Source organism: Galleria mellonella, unplaced genomic scaffold, assembly GCF_026898425.1.
Source record: "Galleria mellonella isolate WM207_F2 unplaced genomic scaffold, CSIRO_AGI_GalMel_v1 utg28, whole genome shotgun sequence".
NCBI classification, from domain to species: Eukaryota; Metazoa; Arthropoda; class Insecta; order Lepidoptera; family Pyralidae; genus Galleria; species Galleria mellonella.
Genome location: NW_026442064.1, coordinates 3,120,543 through 3,139,582, shown reverse-complemented (window position 1 = coordinate 3,139,582; position 19,040 = coordinate 3,120,543). Strand labels below are relative to the sequence as shown.

At 36.9% G+C, this 19,040-nt stretch overlaps 1 protein-coding gene across 7 annotated transcripts in view; it reads left to right on the top strand.

Moving 5' to 3' along the window:
- Positions 1–19,040, top strand: part of LOC113516799 (glucose transporter type 1) — a 91,331-nt gene that overhangs the window by 56,444 nt on the left and 15,847 nt on the right. For all 7 annotated transcript variants that reach the window (XM_031911677.2, XM_031911675.2, XM_031911674.2 and 4 more), the window contains 9 exons: positions 5,689–5,854; positions 8,536–8,673; positions 9,377–9,472; positions 11,826–11,986; positions 13,834–13,958; positions 15,105–15,275; positions 16,067–16,203; positions 17,584–17,742; positions 18,237–18,449. In XM_031911677.2, coding sequence (XP_031767537.1) covers positions 5,711–5,854; positions 8,536–8,673; positions 9,377–9,472; positions 11,826–11,986; positions 13,834–13,958; positions 15,105–15,275; positions 16,067–16,203; positions 17,584–17,742; positions 18,237–18,449 — 1,344 coding nt within the window. In that variant the 5' untranslated portion in view covers positions 5,689–5,710. The remainder of the gene's footprint in view (positions 1–5,688; positions 5,855–8,535; positions 8,674–9,376; positions 9,473–11,825; positions 11,987–13,833; positions 13,959–15,104; positions 15,276–16,066; positions 16,204–17,583; positions 17,743–18,236; positions 18,450–19,040) is intronic.

Below are 19,040 nucleotides of genomic sequence, written 5' to 3'. Positions count from 1 at the left end.
ACCGCATTCAAAGTCGAGCAACACGAATTGTTGACAATAGGCGGATTACTATAAAAAAAATGGGGGCATTGCAGATAATGATTTCTTATGTGAATAATATGCACAAAATTATAATAATACTATTATTTTTTATGTGGCGACGTAGCAATAGAAAACCTTCTCGATCCCAGATCGGCGAAACGTCTAAGACCAAATCCGCACCATAATGCGGGTCTCGGTTTGAACTCGGTCCAATCTCTTTCTCAATCGTAATGTGGATTCGACTTTTAAAAGAGCAAAGTACGAAATGGCAGTGCCTTTAAATGGCAACTACAAATGACCCTTTACCAAACTTGTCAGTAACATTTCCCCTATTAGAAGAATAAAACTCGTGTCCAATAGTGGTCCAATGATAAGTTATTATAGATTTAATTACAGTGAAGATTTTAATGGTCTCATAAATATCATACAGATATATCGCTCTTTAATCCGATTTGTAATCACAAATAGCTATAACATTACTATAGCGAAATAAAAAAAAAAAACAAGAAAGTAAAACAAAACAAAACTCACACACACTCTCACACACTCACACACACTCACACACACATACTCACACACACACACTCACACACACTCACGTACCCGCACGCGCACACGCACACACACACAATCCATGCACTTACGTGTACCCAAACTCACATGAAACATTATATAATTAGATTAACCCTGTTCGCCGCACCATAACTGTAAAATTACTTGCTTTGACTTCCACGAGACAGGCTTTGCCTAGTATGGGGTCATAGCTATATTGTATCATAGGCTAATTTTGTTCAAGGAAATAAAGATATTCTTATTCTTCTAAAAAGAATTAATATTTGGTACCAAATAAACAAACAATATACTCATCCCAAATGAAATACCCTTGAAAATTAAATGAAATGTGTAAATAATGGATATCATTTCACTATAACTACATACAAATAATATTCCATTCGAAGTAGACCCCTATGAAATACCCTAAAAAAGAAATCGTTCTCAACTCAATTGTATTTTTTATGTTTGTCACCTTGTAACTTCGTCATTTATAAACCAATTTGGAAAATTCTGTTTTCTTTTTTATCTAAAAGGATATATTTTCAGATTGGTCCAATAGAATTTTATCAAACTCGGTTTAATAATTTTGTTTTTAAATCAAAATAACTGGTATTGCTACAATTGAAGTCGATTTTTTGTGGAACATAATCTTAAACTACAGTAAAAGTTTTTTATTAGCAGAGTATACGAGTACGTTCCGTAAGTGAACCGCGAATATAGAAAGCCGAACCACTTATACAGCGGCAATGCCATTTGACAACATACTTTAAGCGTAGTTGTAAGAAGGTCTCTTTTACTTTTTTATTAATTCATTTGCCGACGCGTTTACAAAGTATACCGAATCCTTTTTATTAATATGCAATGATTAGATCCGCGAATATAGAAATATTTAACCGCGAATATAGGAATTGGATCGCATTTTTTTTAATCCGCGAATAGTGAAAACGCGGATAAAGGAATCGTGAATAAGAAGCTTTTACTGTATAACTTTAATTTTTACTTCTCTATCCTCATGTTTAGACCTCAATACTTGCGTATCAACTGGGTTACAGTCATTTTCATAGATTACAGTAAAAATTCATCACGATAAGCAGTGACTCGAACTTGCTTCGCGCAGAGTTAATACGCATTTAATAGGCTTGGGTAATAGAATATTTGTACCCAAGTAATCTATTAAATACGTATTAACTCAACGCGGAATATATTTCTTTATTTTACGCTTAAACAAATGTTTGCTGTATGAAATCGCAGCTCAAGTTCGTATCAATAAAGTTTATACGAGTATCATGAAAAAGGAAATCATCGAAAAAATACTTCTTAATAATATAAATGTCAGATTTTGTTTGTTACCTTATAGTACCTTAACGGCTTAACGTTATGAGATACAGAAGAACGTTTACAACTTTTATCCCGGTCACGCGGGCAAAGTCGCGAGTTGACATTGTCATATCAGCCGTTAAATCCACTGCTGAATATAGCCTCCCCCAAACAGGGGGCAAACGAGCGTGAAGCTCACCTGATGGTACCTTATGCTACCTTAAGACTACCGCTTTGCCATTGGTTATCACCGCTTGGTCAGTGGATTGGCAATCGCAGTTATACTTTGGTGACATTTTAAGAGGAACGCTGCTACCCATCCCTTGTATATTAAATTCCCTTAGTCGCCTCTTAAGACACCTACGGGAAAGGAAAGAATAGTTGTTAGAAAGGAAGTCGCGGTTAAAAAATTGTAAATTATAATAAAAAAAAACTTAAAGGCCTCGCGGTCTATTTACAAGTACGCAATCAACATAATAACCCACGAGACTCCACACGTCAAACAAGGATATGCTTACTCATTTGTAATATCGTAAACTTGATTTCGTATTTATAAACGGCCGATCGAAACATGTTATCGCCTGACACACTAATCTAAATATGGGACTTTCATTATTGGTACGCTTATTAACAATTCATGCCAGTCCATCTATCTGTTACGTTCAACAAAACAGGCCGCTTCATAATTAATCACATCAAAAACATAAATGTGAAATGAGAGCCAAGTTCAATATTACAAATACACGTCATTTCCATCGAAAAAGAATTACGATCTATATGGGTGCCAAGTTCTGTGTAAAAAATCTTAAAATTTACAAGTTATAAGAACATAACGAATACAATAATCGAAACAGTATACTCTGTTATGTCCATGGTACTGCTCATGTCTATAGGCGACGGTTACTAATTTCCATTAGGTGGGCCGTCAGCTTGTTTGCCATTGTAAGTTGTATAAAAAAAATATTATAAGAACATGCAACATTGTAAAATGAATTCATATAACAATTTCTTATTTCTTTTCTGCTATCATTTTTGCTGTTCATCGATCTGTTACATTCTACAAAACAGGTCGTTTAGTAATTAATCACATCAATGTGAAATGAGAGCCAAGTTCAATATGACAAATACACGTAATTTCGACCGAAGAAGAATTGCTATCTATATGGGTGCCAAGTTCTGTGTAAAAAATCTTAAAATTTACCAGTTATATGAATATGCAACATTGTAAAACGAATTCATATAACAATTTCTTGTTTCTTGGTTACTTTTTAAATTTTAACAGACTATTATTATTTACACAATGCATTTATTGCACTTGGGATGTAATTCAAGCTCAAAGTTAAGCTAGCGACGGGGTCTTTTTAAATGATTCCGCATTCTACAGTTTGTTATACGTGTTGATAAATATTTATATTATTAATATTATTATATTTCTGTATAATAGTAATATATATATATATATATATATATATATATATATATATATATATATATATATATATATATATATATATATATATATATATATATATATATATATATATATATATATATATATTTTTTTGTTATCTAATTTGACAATTAGCTGACAAAAAGTCGACCCATTTAAGAGACTCCAACCAGAGGAAGACTGTACAAAAGTCGTTTGCTTGAGTACCTCTGTTCCATTCGTGTTTTAACCGTAAAGCAGTTGTATTTGTACAGAGGAATAACACCTGAGTCCTCAGGAATGGCAACGCATGGCGGGTGTCATGGGCGAAACAGTATACTCTGTTATGTCCATGGTATTGCTCATGTCTATAGGCGACGGTTACCACTTTCCATCAGGTGGGCCGTCAGCTTGTTTGCCATTCTAATTTGCATAAAAAAAAAAGATTTGATGCTATATCTATATAATCTGAGATAGTATCCTATGCTCTACGTCAGGGTATAATCTATCCAATGTTATAATATGCCAAGTTTCCTTTAAATCCGTTCAGCAGTTTTTTCGTGACCGTCATTGTCACAAACATTTCTATTTCTAAAGTACTAGGATTAGTAAAGATTTTCTTTTAACTATTCTATATGACCACGAAATGCAAATTTATGTGACCATCTTATATTTGTTATTCAGCAGCATTGGCCACTCAGTAATTTAGTAACTACGACTCGTTTAACAATCTTGCAATCAGCCATATTCAGCTTGTATTTGCCATTTGTTTAATTAATTAGTTCCCTTCGCAATGTGACCGAGATTCTTTTAAAAATTCTGCAATTTAATTTTCCCATCAACGGACTTTTTAAGTCAAATTGGTAATTTGCAGCAAGTGCCACCCCTGTCCAACTTCGGTGAACCCTTTGAACTTCGAATCCCCGGGAATGCCGATGACCCCGGAATATAGAAGGAAGTATTTTATAAAATGCTTTCTGAAGACTCTAATTCAAAGATGTTTACCTAAATTGGACAGAACTCGCAGTTGCTGAGTGTCCCAGATATCTAATGCTTATGTATGTGTTTAAATGTCTCGGGATCTTAAGCGCTAAATGCAATAATTTTAATAAATCGTACATCGTTAGGGCGCGTTTCACTTCAACTGAGCGAGTTTATACTGTGACTATCTTAGATGTTTTTCGAACAAAGTGTTCAAACCACTGGAAACCACGACTCACAACTTATAATTAATTTATTTAAATATGACATAATTTTTACTAGAGAATAATAAAAAAAAGGCAATTCGGAATTTTAGTAATACACAAGATTTTTTGTTTTTTAATAGCGATACTTTCTGTATTACTTAATTTTATTTTTGTATTTAATAGGCGCTTTTAAAATTGACTGTAACACATCACGATACCTTGAATTTTTCACTACGATATCGTGGACGTGCATGGCATGGGAATAGCGTGAACGTGTAAGGAAATTTAAAAACGTCTCCGTACAGTTGCATATAACATATATGTAAGTAGGATGATTTTAAAATTATTAACATCCTATTCCTAATAGAGTATTCCATCAGTGAAACTGAACATTTTGTTAAAAAAAAATGAGTTATCTGATAACTATATTTTTTTTAAAAGAAGGAATATGAAATAGTGACCCCCATCAGTATACGAGTACACTGGCAAGCCACCAGTGAGAAATGATAGGTGAAGATGATGAAGCAGGTCAGTTGGTTCGTCGTGACGAATTTTAAATAACTAATCGAAGGTTTCCATAGAGAACCGCGTGGAGGTCGACCTGATATGGTATATTGCAAGCAATGGGACAGTATCACTGACAATATGATAGCGGCTTGAACCGTGTTAATATCGGGAGCTCAAATTTTTTTTATAATTTTTCCTCAAATGTCTGTTTGGTTTTTTTCAAACCAAATTCAGGCCGGGGTGTTGATTGAACTAAATGAATAACAGCCTATATACCTCTCCATCCCATATAATGCCTACGTGTATAACAAATTGCATGACGATCGGTTGAGCCGTTAAAACGCTAAGAAATAAGTATTTTATATTATTCTCAACTTCGTGTATAATATAGTACATGTCATATATGTGTAAATATATTTTTTATTTATATATATATATTAGTTTATATATGTAATTTTAGTATATATGTGTATGAATAATTACTAGTACCGCATTCTAGTATTCTGACACTTCCCTATGGTTGACTGGGAGAGAATGCTTTTAGCATTAAATCCGCCATGTACACATATATGTACTAATGAATAAATAAATAAAAAAAAAATAACAAACGACCATACATTCACATTTGTAATTACTAATTAGTAAGGATTAATTGGTGTCGTTTTGTGGCAGCCTTCAAAGACAGGTGAGCGTGATGAGCATGAATCTGTCCGCGAAACTGGACGACCTGCAGCGGGGTGACAGGCAGCTGGAGACCACGGTGGCGCTCTGCGAGATACGCACCCAGCTCCAGGAACTCACCAAGAGCGTCGAGTCATGCCAGAGTGAGGTCTCCGAGGTGAGTGGCACCTTTTCTCGTTCCGTACGTACGTCCGTACTTTTCTTCGCTAGAAAAAATAACATACATGCATTTATATACAATTTTACTGTACATTAAAGATAAAAAAAAAAACTTCAATAGCGAATATGCATCAATGAATATTCCAGTGATATCCCTTCGTGTACTTTAAATTATTTTCATGGGGCACCTTGAAAAAGGACGCATATGGCCTCTCAGACAAATCTTTGCGAAGCTTTGCTTGCATCTTGGGGGTTGGGGCACTAGACGATTCTGCGATGGGCACAGCCCCCTCCCCCCCTCTTAATACGCCTATAATGTCAACCTTCGTCTTTTAAAGGAAGTCGTAAAAACGAGTGCAAAATAGCAAAAAAATATCATCAATATATCCTCGATGATCTTGAATACTTTTTAATATACTTTATCATTCAGCAGTGAACGAATAGTGGCTGAAATGATGATGATGATGACACTTTATCATTGCTACTTAAATGGAACGCCCCCTGTCTTCTAATAGCAACAAATATCTTAACAGATAATACTAGCTGACCCAGTAAACGTTGTTTTATCATATACATTAGTTCGAGAACTATACATGAAAATTTATGCTACTACAATTATTATATTGCATTGCCATTTTGCGACCCTATTCCGGAATATAAAAATCGCAATTAAAAAAAACTTGAATTGATCGTAAAAGGGTGAAAATTTGAATTTATTGGTATTTTTCAATGCTAAATCATAATAAACTAAAAATAAAAAAAAAATGATAATACGAGTATAATACGACTATGTCCAAAAGCTTCCAATAGAACGGTAAAGTTATAAGAATGCCCGCTAACTATCTCCTGTTGCATTGTGTAGACTGCAGGTTAATCTACAAAAGTATTGAACAATACTATTTTAGTTTTAATCCATTGGTTAGATTAATTCTCAAGGGCGATTATGTATGTATTAGATACATGCTACACGGGCGGTCACCCGCTGTGGGATTCAGTTAACTAGTAAACTGACGCAAGCATAATCAAACTACATATCTGGTTTTCCAATATTACTATTCATTTTAAAACAGTTGTAGGCAGGCAATAGTACGAGAAATATAATACTATAGTAGTGAGAAACATAATAACATATTAGTGAGAAACATTATAGCATATTAGTGAGAAACATAATAGCATATTATTATAGTAATGAAACATAATAATATGGCAGTGGACAATGTAGTAGCTAGATTTTACTCAGCTAAAACACAGCCAGTTTAATTGTAACAAACAAGTGCATTTCGCTGCGTAAATTAAAAACGCTACTCTTTCTGTTAAAAACGAACTATTCTTATATATATATATATATATATATATATATATATATATATATATATATATATATATAAATTAAGTCTATCTTATTCGTGATGAGCTAAGTTTTCTAATGAGACTATACATCCAAATAGGTTCAAATATTTAAAATGGTCGAAAAAAATCTCACATAGAAGAGTTGAACGTTGAAAATATCACAGTCTTTTTTTGTAAAAAACTCATTGATTAATAGTCACTATTACTATTATATTTTAAAACGAATAAAACGTACCGATAAATGAAGAATTGTTTCGACATATTAAATAGTAAATTTTCAATAAACTCAACTAAGAAACTGAAAAGAAAGAGTCTCCCAAGATGGTGCCTTACAAGATGACAAAAACTCAAGGTGACTTCAGAAGTTGGGATACGCAGGATACTCTGAACAATGCCAACATCTTACAAATTAATATTAAATTTCTTCAGAAACATTTCTCTTTCTCATTCCTATTACATTCCATTAAAAGGTGAAATACGTCTTCAATTTGTCCATAAACGTTAAATTTAATGAACGTTACAATTTGGTAAATATATTATTTTCTTTTCATTAAAAAAAAAAAATTATGTTCAAATAAATACGTTATAAACATATGTACTTATAAATATACTGAAAAAGGTTACCTGGAAGTGATGATTATTAATTAATTATAACATATATATATATATTAGACGATAGCATTTCTCTTACGTCATCAAAGCGTAACTGCGCTTTCCAACCCACCTGCCAAGCGCGGCAAGTACTTGCAAAACCCCATGAAGGGGAGGCTGGCTGATATGGTAAATTAACTATACTAACTAACAGGTGTATATATTTCTACACTGATTACAAACACTATTTTATTTGTTCTTTCAAAATTAATTGACAAAACAAAGACAAAATATATTAAACACCATTTAGTGAATAATTACTTGAGAGCAGAAAATGAAACGAAAAAACAAAATGAGTGGTAAATAGGCAGTATTGTAAATATATGAAAAAACCGTTAAAAAAAAAAACAGATCTTTGTATTTTTCAGATAAGTAATATTAATAGAAAATATACTACATAATACGAGTATGTCGAGTGTAAATCGAAGAAAAATTTATGTTAGACCATTTTTGACTTGGCTAAATCGCTACCACCTAGCGCTGATTAATTTATTAAATATACCATTGGACGCGGAACAAAAACTAAACTCAATTATTTATAACTCAATAACAAAGTGGCACTTTGTGCACTTTGCCTTTCGATGCCGGAATGCTATCACTGTGTTCAGAATTTTCTTTTCCCAGTTTTATTGGTGCTTTTAAAAGGGCCAGTGTTAATGTGAATGTAAAATTGCACAGGTGAAACGCGATATGGTTGCCATCAAGCAGGAGTTGGATACGGTGCAGCAGGTGAAAGAGGAGATCGAGGAGTTGCGGGAGTACGTCGACAGGCTCGAGGAGCACTCGCAGCGGCGGAAGCTCAGGCTACTTGAACAGGTGACTTGCAACAATCAGACCAAAAGTAGACTGTAAAAGTTGTCTGCATGATCCTGTGTTTCACCCGTTGAACAGGTCACTTGCAATGCCCAGGGGGAAACTTTACATGAAAGTACGTGGATACTGTACCACTTTTGTTTCTACCGGAAAACAGCTGTGTTTATTAGAGAGAGTATTTCACCAGAGGGAGACTTTGTACAAAAGTCGATTGCTTGGGTACCTCTGTCCCATGCGTGTTTCAGCCGTAAAGCAGTTGAGTTTGCATGGCTGTGTTTCGGTTCGAAGGGTGGGATATAGCGTGCTTTACTGGATACGGAGGAATAACACCTGAGTCCTCAGGAATGGCAACGCATGAGGGCGAAACAGTATACTCTGTTATATCCATGGTACTGCTCATGTCTATAGGCGACGGTTACCACTTTCCATCAGGTGGGCCATCAGCTTGTTTGCCATTCTAAGTTGTATAAAAAAAAGAGTGATTAATTTGAAAGGTTGGATATGGCAGTTAAATTGTACCTGAAAAAAAAAACCCTGTGTACGACAGTATTACACTATCGTCCTCGAGAATGGTAACGTGCCAATGTTACCATGGGCTTCACTTACATATGTGATGGCCATGGATCTGGTCATATTTGAACACGACTGTAACCATATTCATTATCAATTTGATTTCCATTTGAAATTGTTCGTATTCTTGTTTCAGGGCTTAACCTTCTTCTTATCGTACGCCATCTTGGCCGCAGTACTCGGAATGCTGCAGTTTGGTTACAACACGGGTGTCATTAACGCTCCTGGCAAAGTGAGTATGTTTTTCTAACGTAATTAGGTCAGTAGATATACAAACAGAGGGAAACCGTACAAAAGTCAACTGCTTTGATAACTCTGCCCCCTGCCGTGTTGAATTTGAATTTGAAACCGTACAAATGTCAACTGCTTTGATAACTTTGCCCTCCTCTCCTCTTATGTTTTTACCATAATGTAGCTATGCTTTGATAGCTTGTGTTTCGATTTTAAAGGTATACAGCAGTGAAATTCTAGGGTTCGAACGTATAATATAATCCTCTTTTTACTCGTATATAGGTAACAGTTAATTTCCATCAGGGGAACTGTCAGCTTGTTTGTTACTCGAAATTGTGTAAAAAACTTACTTCTACTAAACAGTTGAACTTCAAGGGAATTTTAAGATCATTTATTAGCGGATGGTAACAGAATAAAAGGCATTTACTTACATTCGAAATTTCATAGTCAAACATATTTAATACTCTTTTATTTACTAATTAATTAATTTATTACAAAAGGTGAGTACTGACATAATTACTATTATACCAAGAATTATAAAACGTGTTAGACGTAGCAAGTAACAATTGGAGATGTGGCCTCATTCTTTTTAAGTTTTGTTTCCCGTTACCTATTTAGATTACACGATGCTGATAGAGTGAGAAACAGTGTAATTAGAGAGAAGAATGGATTGAAAGACGATGTAGTGAAGAAAATCAAAAAGGGAATGTTGCGTTAGTTTGGCCGTTTGAAGAGGATGGATGAAAGAAGAGTTACGAAAGAGATTTATCGTACAAGAATGAATGGAGATATCAGTAGGGACCGCCCTAGATGGATGTATGTCCACGTATGTAATAGGCGACGTGCTGAAGACGATCCAAATTAAAAGTACCCGTAACCGTATGAAAAGATTTATGAATGTGGAAGAAGGGAAAGTGGTTCGTTTGAATCGAAGCATTTGGCGTTCCATTGTTTCTGCCTACCCTAATGGCAGACAGGCGTGACAGATATGTATGTATTATACGTTGTATAAATCAATCTGTCAAAAGATTAAAAACATAAAATACTATGTATACTTAAAATGTCATCAATTCCATCTGTTACACGTTCCGTCTAACTTCAATATATGTACTTGATGTGAATTCTAAAGCAAGCGACTAAGTTAAAATTTTATCGTAATGTAGTTTTCACAATGACCGTGTACTTATGTAGATTACGACTTCAACACTTTTACGATAGCGATTGACCTTTATCATTCGAATTCAGTGTAACATGTTACAATGTTACAATTATTGAAATAAGTAAGACTATGCCCAGGAAGGGGAGGGGCTGGTATCATAAATAAGACGCATACATACTGCATACGTGTTAAAATCGATTACTAGTTTTACGACTGTAGATCGCCTTCGGTTTTAGTCGACCATAATCTCTTTTAAATAATGATAATGGAATGGTAACCCCGCCTATCCGTACACATTGGCGGAGTACCAGTGAGGAATGACAGATGAGAATGAAAGTAGGTCACTTGATCCAATCGCGACGAATTCAACTATAAATCAGTCAAGATGGTTTCCAAGAAGAACCGCATGAAGCTCGACCTGATAGGGTAAATTGATAGCAAAGAAGACTTACCTCCCTATTACTAACAATCCCTTCCCCCCTAACTTTATCCGTTATACTTCACTAGTAGGCACCAGTGAGAAGTAATACGCCAACGTAAACTTACATCCCATACGAACTTCTACTTATAATCATTAAAGAACATTAACCTCGAACCAAAAGAAAAAGGCATTTGGTATAAAACTATTCAGGCTGAATTCCTTGGTTTTGTGGAATTAAAATCAATAGGTACAGTATTAAATTAGCTGTTCGACTACGATCTGGTCATTATCCATCAAAAAAATTTGCACATATAATGGGAAAGTCCTTGTCACCCCATTGTCAAACTTGTAATACCATCGATGATGTGCATCATATTCTAATAGAGTGTCGTATTAACACGAAGGAAAGAGAAGAATTCATGCGCCACTTTAACTTAAATAAATTGAATGTTGGTCTTATTCAATCTATGTTAGCTGAACTGAAACCAGAAATTTTTTAACATCTCTGTAAATTATTGATGCCCATTAATTCTTCTCTTTCCGCGTCTAGGGAAGGTAGATAAAGTTTTTTTTTGAGAAATCAGTTCAGGGTACAATAGGACTGATATACCTGAAGAAGGTAAAAGCCCTTAAAATAATATTAAAAAAAAAACCTCGAACCTGTCTAATCTGTTGCCCTAAGTACATGTCGAATGAATGAATAAATGATTGTTATTTACTAAATATTGGTGGTCACCAGTAGCAGATCTTAAAATTTGATAAAATTGCCCCCAGAACATCGCTAACTTCATGAAGGACGTATACAAGAACCGGTACGGCATGGACCTGCACGACGACACTGTCAACAGACTGTACTCTATAGCTGTCAGTATCTTCGCCATCGGCGGCATGCTTGGTGGCTTCTCTGGTGGAATGATTGCCAATCGATTCGGAAGGTATTTATTTATAGCAAAGTAACAGAATACACCAGAGGGAGACTTTGTACAAAAGTCGTTTGCTTGGGCACCTCTATTCCATTCGTGTTTCTACCGTGAAACAGTTGTGTTTGCATGGCTGTGTATCGGTTTAAAGGGTGGGATATGGCAGTGAATTTACAGCGTACAGGATACATATGCATGGGGGGTATCATGGCCGAAACACTATACTCTATCATGTCCATGGTACTGTTCATGTTTATACGTGACGGTTACCACTCTCCATCAGGTGGGCCGTCAGCTTGTTTGCCATTCTAAGTTGCATAAAAAAATACAAATCAATACATTAATAAAATAAATATTACATAAAATAGCAACAAATTTGTTCTCCAATAAATATTCTGCATTACATTCACTTTTATAGACATTAGGAAAATAGCGGCTATAGATTTAAATTAAAAAAATTACAGTTTTAATATAACATTGCAAAGATTGTTGGAAGATAGCAAGCACATACATTGTTATATTTTCTACACTTTCGAATAATTGGAATGTGATACGACACATTATTAATACAAATCGGTTAAAAAAAATAGTTTATAAGGTTAAGAGTCGAGGGATAGACAGCAACATCTCGCTTTATACATCACTAAAACCTAAACGTGGTTGCCAATCTCCTGCTAAGTATGGTAACCATTAAGAAAACCGCCCAAGGAAGCTATATGTGCTACACTTAGATTAGATAGATAGAGTATCTCCATACAAATGCTTCGAGAAAAGCGGGTCAACTTTACATACAATTTTGCGTGATAAATAGTTATGAGTGATTCCTTTATAACTTGTATATTTATTTTGTTTTTATTTTTTTTTATTTTTTTGCGTCTTTTTAATGCGTAAAGAACTAATTTTATTTATTAAATAATTAAATATATATAGGTACGTTAAAATACATTATGTGCGTTAGTATAGACGAGTAGAACACTGATAAAAAAACGAGTGAGCTAATTTGACAATTAGCTGTCAAAAAGTTGACGCGTGTTTAAGGCTTAAGGCTCTATCTAAATAATTGTGGCGTATATATATTGTATATATAACAAACCTTTATATATAACTAAACCTTTTGAATTTCTGTAGGAAAATAAATTATGAATAACAGCGCATGCGAGGTTGCGCGCCGGAGAAACCCGAAATATGGTTTGCTCAGGTTGAAGGCCAATTCGCCGTCTCACTCATTTCCCATATAATCTATGGTTCTACAGTGTACAGTCATCAACAATGTACAGTTAACGACTAATATGTTAATAACATTACACTGAGTGCAGCGCGATGTTAGTAAATAATTAACGCCACATACTGCAATGTTACATCTCTATATGTTTAGTAGTTTAATACATTGGTAACCAGTCTCCATAAAATGGATCGTAAACCTTATTTGCCATTCTAAATCATCATCATCATCATTTCAATCATTATCCGTCCACTGTTGGACATAGGCCTCCTCCATAGACTGCCATAAAGAACGGTCCTGAGCCACCTGCATCCACGGACTCCCTGCAACGCATTTCAAGTCGTCACTCCATCTAGTGAGGGGTCCTACACTGCGTTTACCCGTACGTGGTCGCTTCTCAAGAAACATTCTTCCTCATCGGATGTCGGTTCTTCGAGCTATGTGACCAGCCTATTGCCACTTCAGCTTGCTTATCCTTCGGGCTATGTCGGTTCTTTTTCGGATATTCTCGTTTCGGATTCTATCACGCAAAGAGACTCCGAGCATAGCCCTCTCCATAACCCGCCGATTTCCATTCTAAAAAGATTGTAGAAATGAAGTATCAATAACAATATATATGTATGTATGTATTGATCAACAGGAAAGGCGGTTTATTGCTCAACAACATCCTCGGCATCAGCGGCGCCAGTCTCATGGGCTTCACCAAGATATCACACTGTTACGAGCTGCTCATCTTCGGCAGGTTCATCATCGGAGTCAACTGCGGTAAGTATTACCATAGCAACCTCACCTTCCTACTACGTGTCTTCCCAATGCGAAGAGTTTCCAGCTTACTACTATGACGGTGGTCAAATGGCTTGGTACAGAGATTTATTTTGAGTCTTAATACAATACTACTTACAGGGGAGAAGGGATTGATAGTTATGCGGACTACAGTCTCATTGCTAGCAATATACCTTATCAGGTCGACCTCCACGTGATCCCCCCTGGAAACGATCGTGCTGAACTCCAGGTGTTTTCATCACAATGGACTGACTGACCTGCCCTCTCATCCTCACTTATCACTCCTTACTGGTGCCCCGCAAGTGTATACTGTTGGCGCAGGCAAGGTTACCATTCCATTATCATCCATTGAAAAAATTAAAAAATCTACTTACAGGATATGTGAACCAAGGCGCAGAAGTTATTAGTAATGGGATCTAACATCTTCACTACTAAGTATACTGTTATACTCTGTCAGGTCGACCTCCGCATGGCCCTCCCTATAAACCATTATAGTAAATTCATCACAATGAGCCAATTGATCTGACTTCAAAATATCCTAACATCTCTCACTGTGCCCCGTCAGGGCATACCGATAGACACAGGCGAGGTTATTGTATTTTTTTTTTTTAATAGATGATAATGGAATGATTACCCCGTCTGCGCTGATGGTATACGCTGGCGAGGCACCAATGAGAGATGATAGGTGTCAATGAAGAAGCAGTTCAGTTAGCCCATCATGATGGAATATAGCACGATGGTTAGCAGAGAGAACCACGTGTAGATCAACCTAACAGCGTATATTGCTAGCAATGGGACTGGTAGTTCGCGGGGGGAAAGGGATTGCTGGTAATGTGGTCTAATAGCCCCATTGCTAGCAATATACTCTCTTAGGTCGACCTCCACGTGATTCCCCCTGAAAACCAACATGGTTAACTCTTGTCGAATTCATCATGGTGGGCCAACTAACCTGCATTCATTGTCACCTATCATCTTTCACTGGTGCCTCGTCGGTGTATACCGATAGCGCAGACGGGGTTACCATTCCATTTTCACCCATTAGAAGACTGGTATACCGCATTGACAATCCCATTCCCCCGTTCCTGTATCATTAAACAAAAATATATGAGACAATGTGTTCGGTTCCAGGACTAAATACATCACTAGTGCCAATGTACATATCGGAGATAGCCCCATTGAATCTGCGCGGCGGGCTGGGCACCGTCAACCAGCTGGCGGTCACTGTAGGCCTGTTGCTGTCACAGGTGCTCGGCATCGAGCAAATACTGGGCACCGATGACGGGTGGCCCATCTTGCTTGGTGAGTATCCGCAATCGCCTATCCACCTCTCAACCGAACCGATACGACAACGTGGCCTTCAAGAAAAGAGCATATTCCTTTTTAAAAGGCCGGCAGCACACCTGCAATGCCGTTGGTGTTATGTCACTTACCATCAGGTGAGCCGCATGCTCGTTTGCCTCCTGTGTAGTAAAAAAAAAAAAATTCCACGATATTTTTCTATTATTAAATCAGCTGTTAGCAGTCTACTGCTGAATATAGGCCTCCCCTTGGAGGGTTTTGCCAGTAGTTACCACGCTTGGCAAGCGGGTTAGCAAACTTTGTGTTTTAGGAGAAAAGCTGCAGCCCATCTCTCGATCTAATGATTCCCTTAGTGGCCTCTTATGATACTCATGAGAAAGGAAGGGGTGGACCATTCTACGTATGCTAGGACGACACGGCACGATAATTACCAAGCAATAAGACACACATGAACGACAGGTTGTCTTGTAAACATATTTGATTCTATTATCAAATTAATATTATACATTTATTATATAGAATTTACTGGGTACAGCGGAATAACACCTGAGTCCTCAGGAATGGCGGCGCATGGCGGGTATCATGGGCGAAACAGTATACTCTGTTACGTCTCATGTCTATAGGCGACGGTTACCACTTTCCATCAGATGGGCCGTCAGCTTGTTTGCCATTCTAAGTTGTATAAAAAAAAATCTTAACTAACAACTTCTAAAAAATGCATTTACAGTTATTGTGTTGTGTGATAAAATAAGCTAATACTAAGCGATTTCCATTGGTTGATGTTCATGCAGGGTTGGCTATCTGTCCGGCGATCCTGCAACTCATACTGCTACCAGCTTGCCCCGAGTCCCCGCGGTACTTGCTAATCACTCGCCAATGGGAAGAAGAGGCGCGGCGAGCATTGCGGAGGCTAAGAGCTAGTAACCAGGTAAGGCGCATGATAGTAAGAAATGAGAAAAATTGATTAACAAGTAATAAACCTAAGTAGGTAAATACAATAATAGCAATTGAACGATTGCTCCGTCTCTTGCTGTTTTTGTTTTATGGGTGAACATGAAACTGTATCTCCGCCTACGCTATTAGTATACGCTGACGGGGCACAAGTAAGGAATGATAGATAAAGATGAAAACAGGTCAGTTAAACTATTGTAATGAATTCCACAAGAGTTAATCACGATAGTTTCTAGGCGGAACCGCGTGGAGGTCAACCTGATAGGACAGGGGCGAACAACCGGTCGATCGCGACTATTAGTCCAGTCGATCTTGACAATATAAAAAAAATATATAATATTTTGCTAAACTAGTAAAAGCTGCTCAAACGCAATACTCACACTAATATAAATAAGTAATTACTAAGAATAATTTAGCATTATATTTTTAATAATCCCTCTTAATAAAATAAAAAATATTACAATACTACAAAATTGTGTACTGAATTATGTTGTTTCATTAGAAATTTCAAGAAGTATGTAATTGGTAGATGTCACAGGGTTTCGTCAGTAAACAGTAGACCTTGGGTCTAGTCAAGTAGGCCACCTCTGTGGTAGGGTACATGTTACCAATGAGGCAGTCAAATCCCATTAGTAACAATCCCTTTTCCCTCTGTCACTTGTTGTTGAAAAACTCTCTCCAAATATGAATAGGCTATTCGTGGGCCCGCGAACTTAGACGTCATCACTTTCCACCAGGTAACATGAAATCAATGACTGGACCATTCAATAGTAAAAAAAAGTGATAAATGTGTAGTATTTAAAGTGAATAGAATGGATATATTATATAATGAGTTTCCAGGCGATAGATAGATAGATACTCTTTATTGTTTCCTCCAAAAGATTACAATAGTAAACTTATTACATATATAAACAATTACAAGCAATAATCACAATAAAAAAACAATGGGCGATCTTATCGATAAAAGCCATCTCTTCCGATGCGATGACAAATTCTTGAACAAAAAACACGTGACACGAAAATATCAATGATACAAGGACAAGCAAACTGAAGTGACATTACGCTGGTCACATAGCTCGAAGAACCGACAACCGATGAGGAAGAAAGGTTCTTGAGTGGCGACCCCGTACGGCAACCGCAGTGTAGGAAGACCCCCTACTAAATGGAGTGACGACGTCAAATGCAGACGTCATTGCAGAGAGTCGGTGTATGCAGGTGGCTCAGGCCCTTTCCTTATGGCGGTCTATGGGGGAGGCCTATGTCCAGCAGTGGACAGATAATTGCTGAACTGATGATAACGAAGTATGATGCCTCTGTCAGCACCACACGTAATAACGTGTGTTTCCTTCTCACACAGGTTGAAGAAGATATAGAAGAGATGAGAGCAGAAGAACGGGCCCAGCAAGCTGAAGCGTCTATTTCTATGAGGGAACTTCTCTGTTCGCCAACTCTGCGCGCACCCCTGCTTATTGGCGTCGTGATGCAACTGTCGCAACAGCTCAGTGGAATTAACGCTGTAAGTATGGTAACCGGTAATTAACTTTTTTTTTATGCAATTTAGAATGACGAACAAGCTGACGGCCCACCTGATGAAAAGTGGTAACCGTCTCCTACAGATATGAGCACTACCATGGACATAACAGAGTACACTGTTTCGCCCATGATACCCTCCATGCGTTGCCATTCCTGAGGACTCAGGTGTTATTCCTCTGTACCCTGTAAATTCGCTGCCATATCCCACCTTTCAAACCGAAACACAGCTATGCAAACACAACTGCTTCACGATAGAAACACGAATGGGAGAGAGGTGTCCAAGCAAACGACTTTTGTACAAAGTCGTTTGCTTATACAAATACATATACATATAAATTGTTTGTATAAAATATAAAATTCTCCCATATTTCTGATGTTAGTACGTGTTTATAAACAGTCCATTTCCTATTCTGGTTCTTTTATTTATGTCAAAATTATGTCAGTGTGGTCATCAATTGTGATTTTTATTATGACTAGGTGTTCTACTACTCCACAATCCTGTTCACATCCTCCGGCCTGACGGACGAGTCCGCCAAGTTTGCGACCATGGGCATCGGCGCCATCATGGTGGGCATGACGCTGGTCTCACTGCCGCTGATGGACCGCACCGGCCGCCGCACCCTCCACCTCTACGGGCTCGGTGGAATGTTCATCTTCTCCATATTCATCACCATTTCGTTTCTGATAAAGGTGTGTCTTATAAAACGCTAGTGCTGTTGCCGACACGGACAAAGAACATTTGGAGTTTTTGTAATTTGCCATAACACGGTATCGTACTGTCACTATAAGAGCTCGGAATCTTGCGGTCCGAAAATCATAATATGTAAAGCTCTGATTTTTTCTATTCACTATGAAACAATCAACTGTATGTTTTTGATTGTTCAATCAAAATCAGTGTATTAAAGATTATATTTCAAACAAATCTGGCCGTTTAAAAATGCAGGATATATTAAACATACCTTTACAATCCGCTTGTATCTTGGGTTGGGCACCAAATTATACTGGGGTGTAATTATTTATGTACTAAACTGTAAATGTTCTTTGTCTATGACCGCAGATTACTCTCAAGGATGAATGTACCTATCTCACCTATTTCCCCCATTAAGCTATATTATATTTGAAAAGGGAGACATGGTAGTATATTTATTGGGTACTTAACATCGTCATGGTACAAAGATCGGTAACACGTGAGTGACACCACTGGTAAGGTAACTTTAAGCATAAAGCTCGCGTGATGCTAAGTCGTCACGTACCATATGCTTATTATTCCTTTTTTGTGGT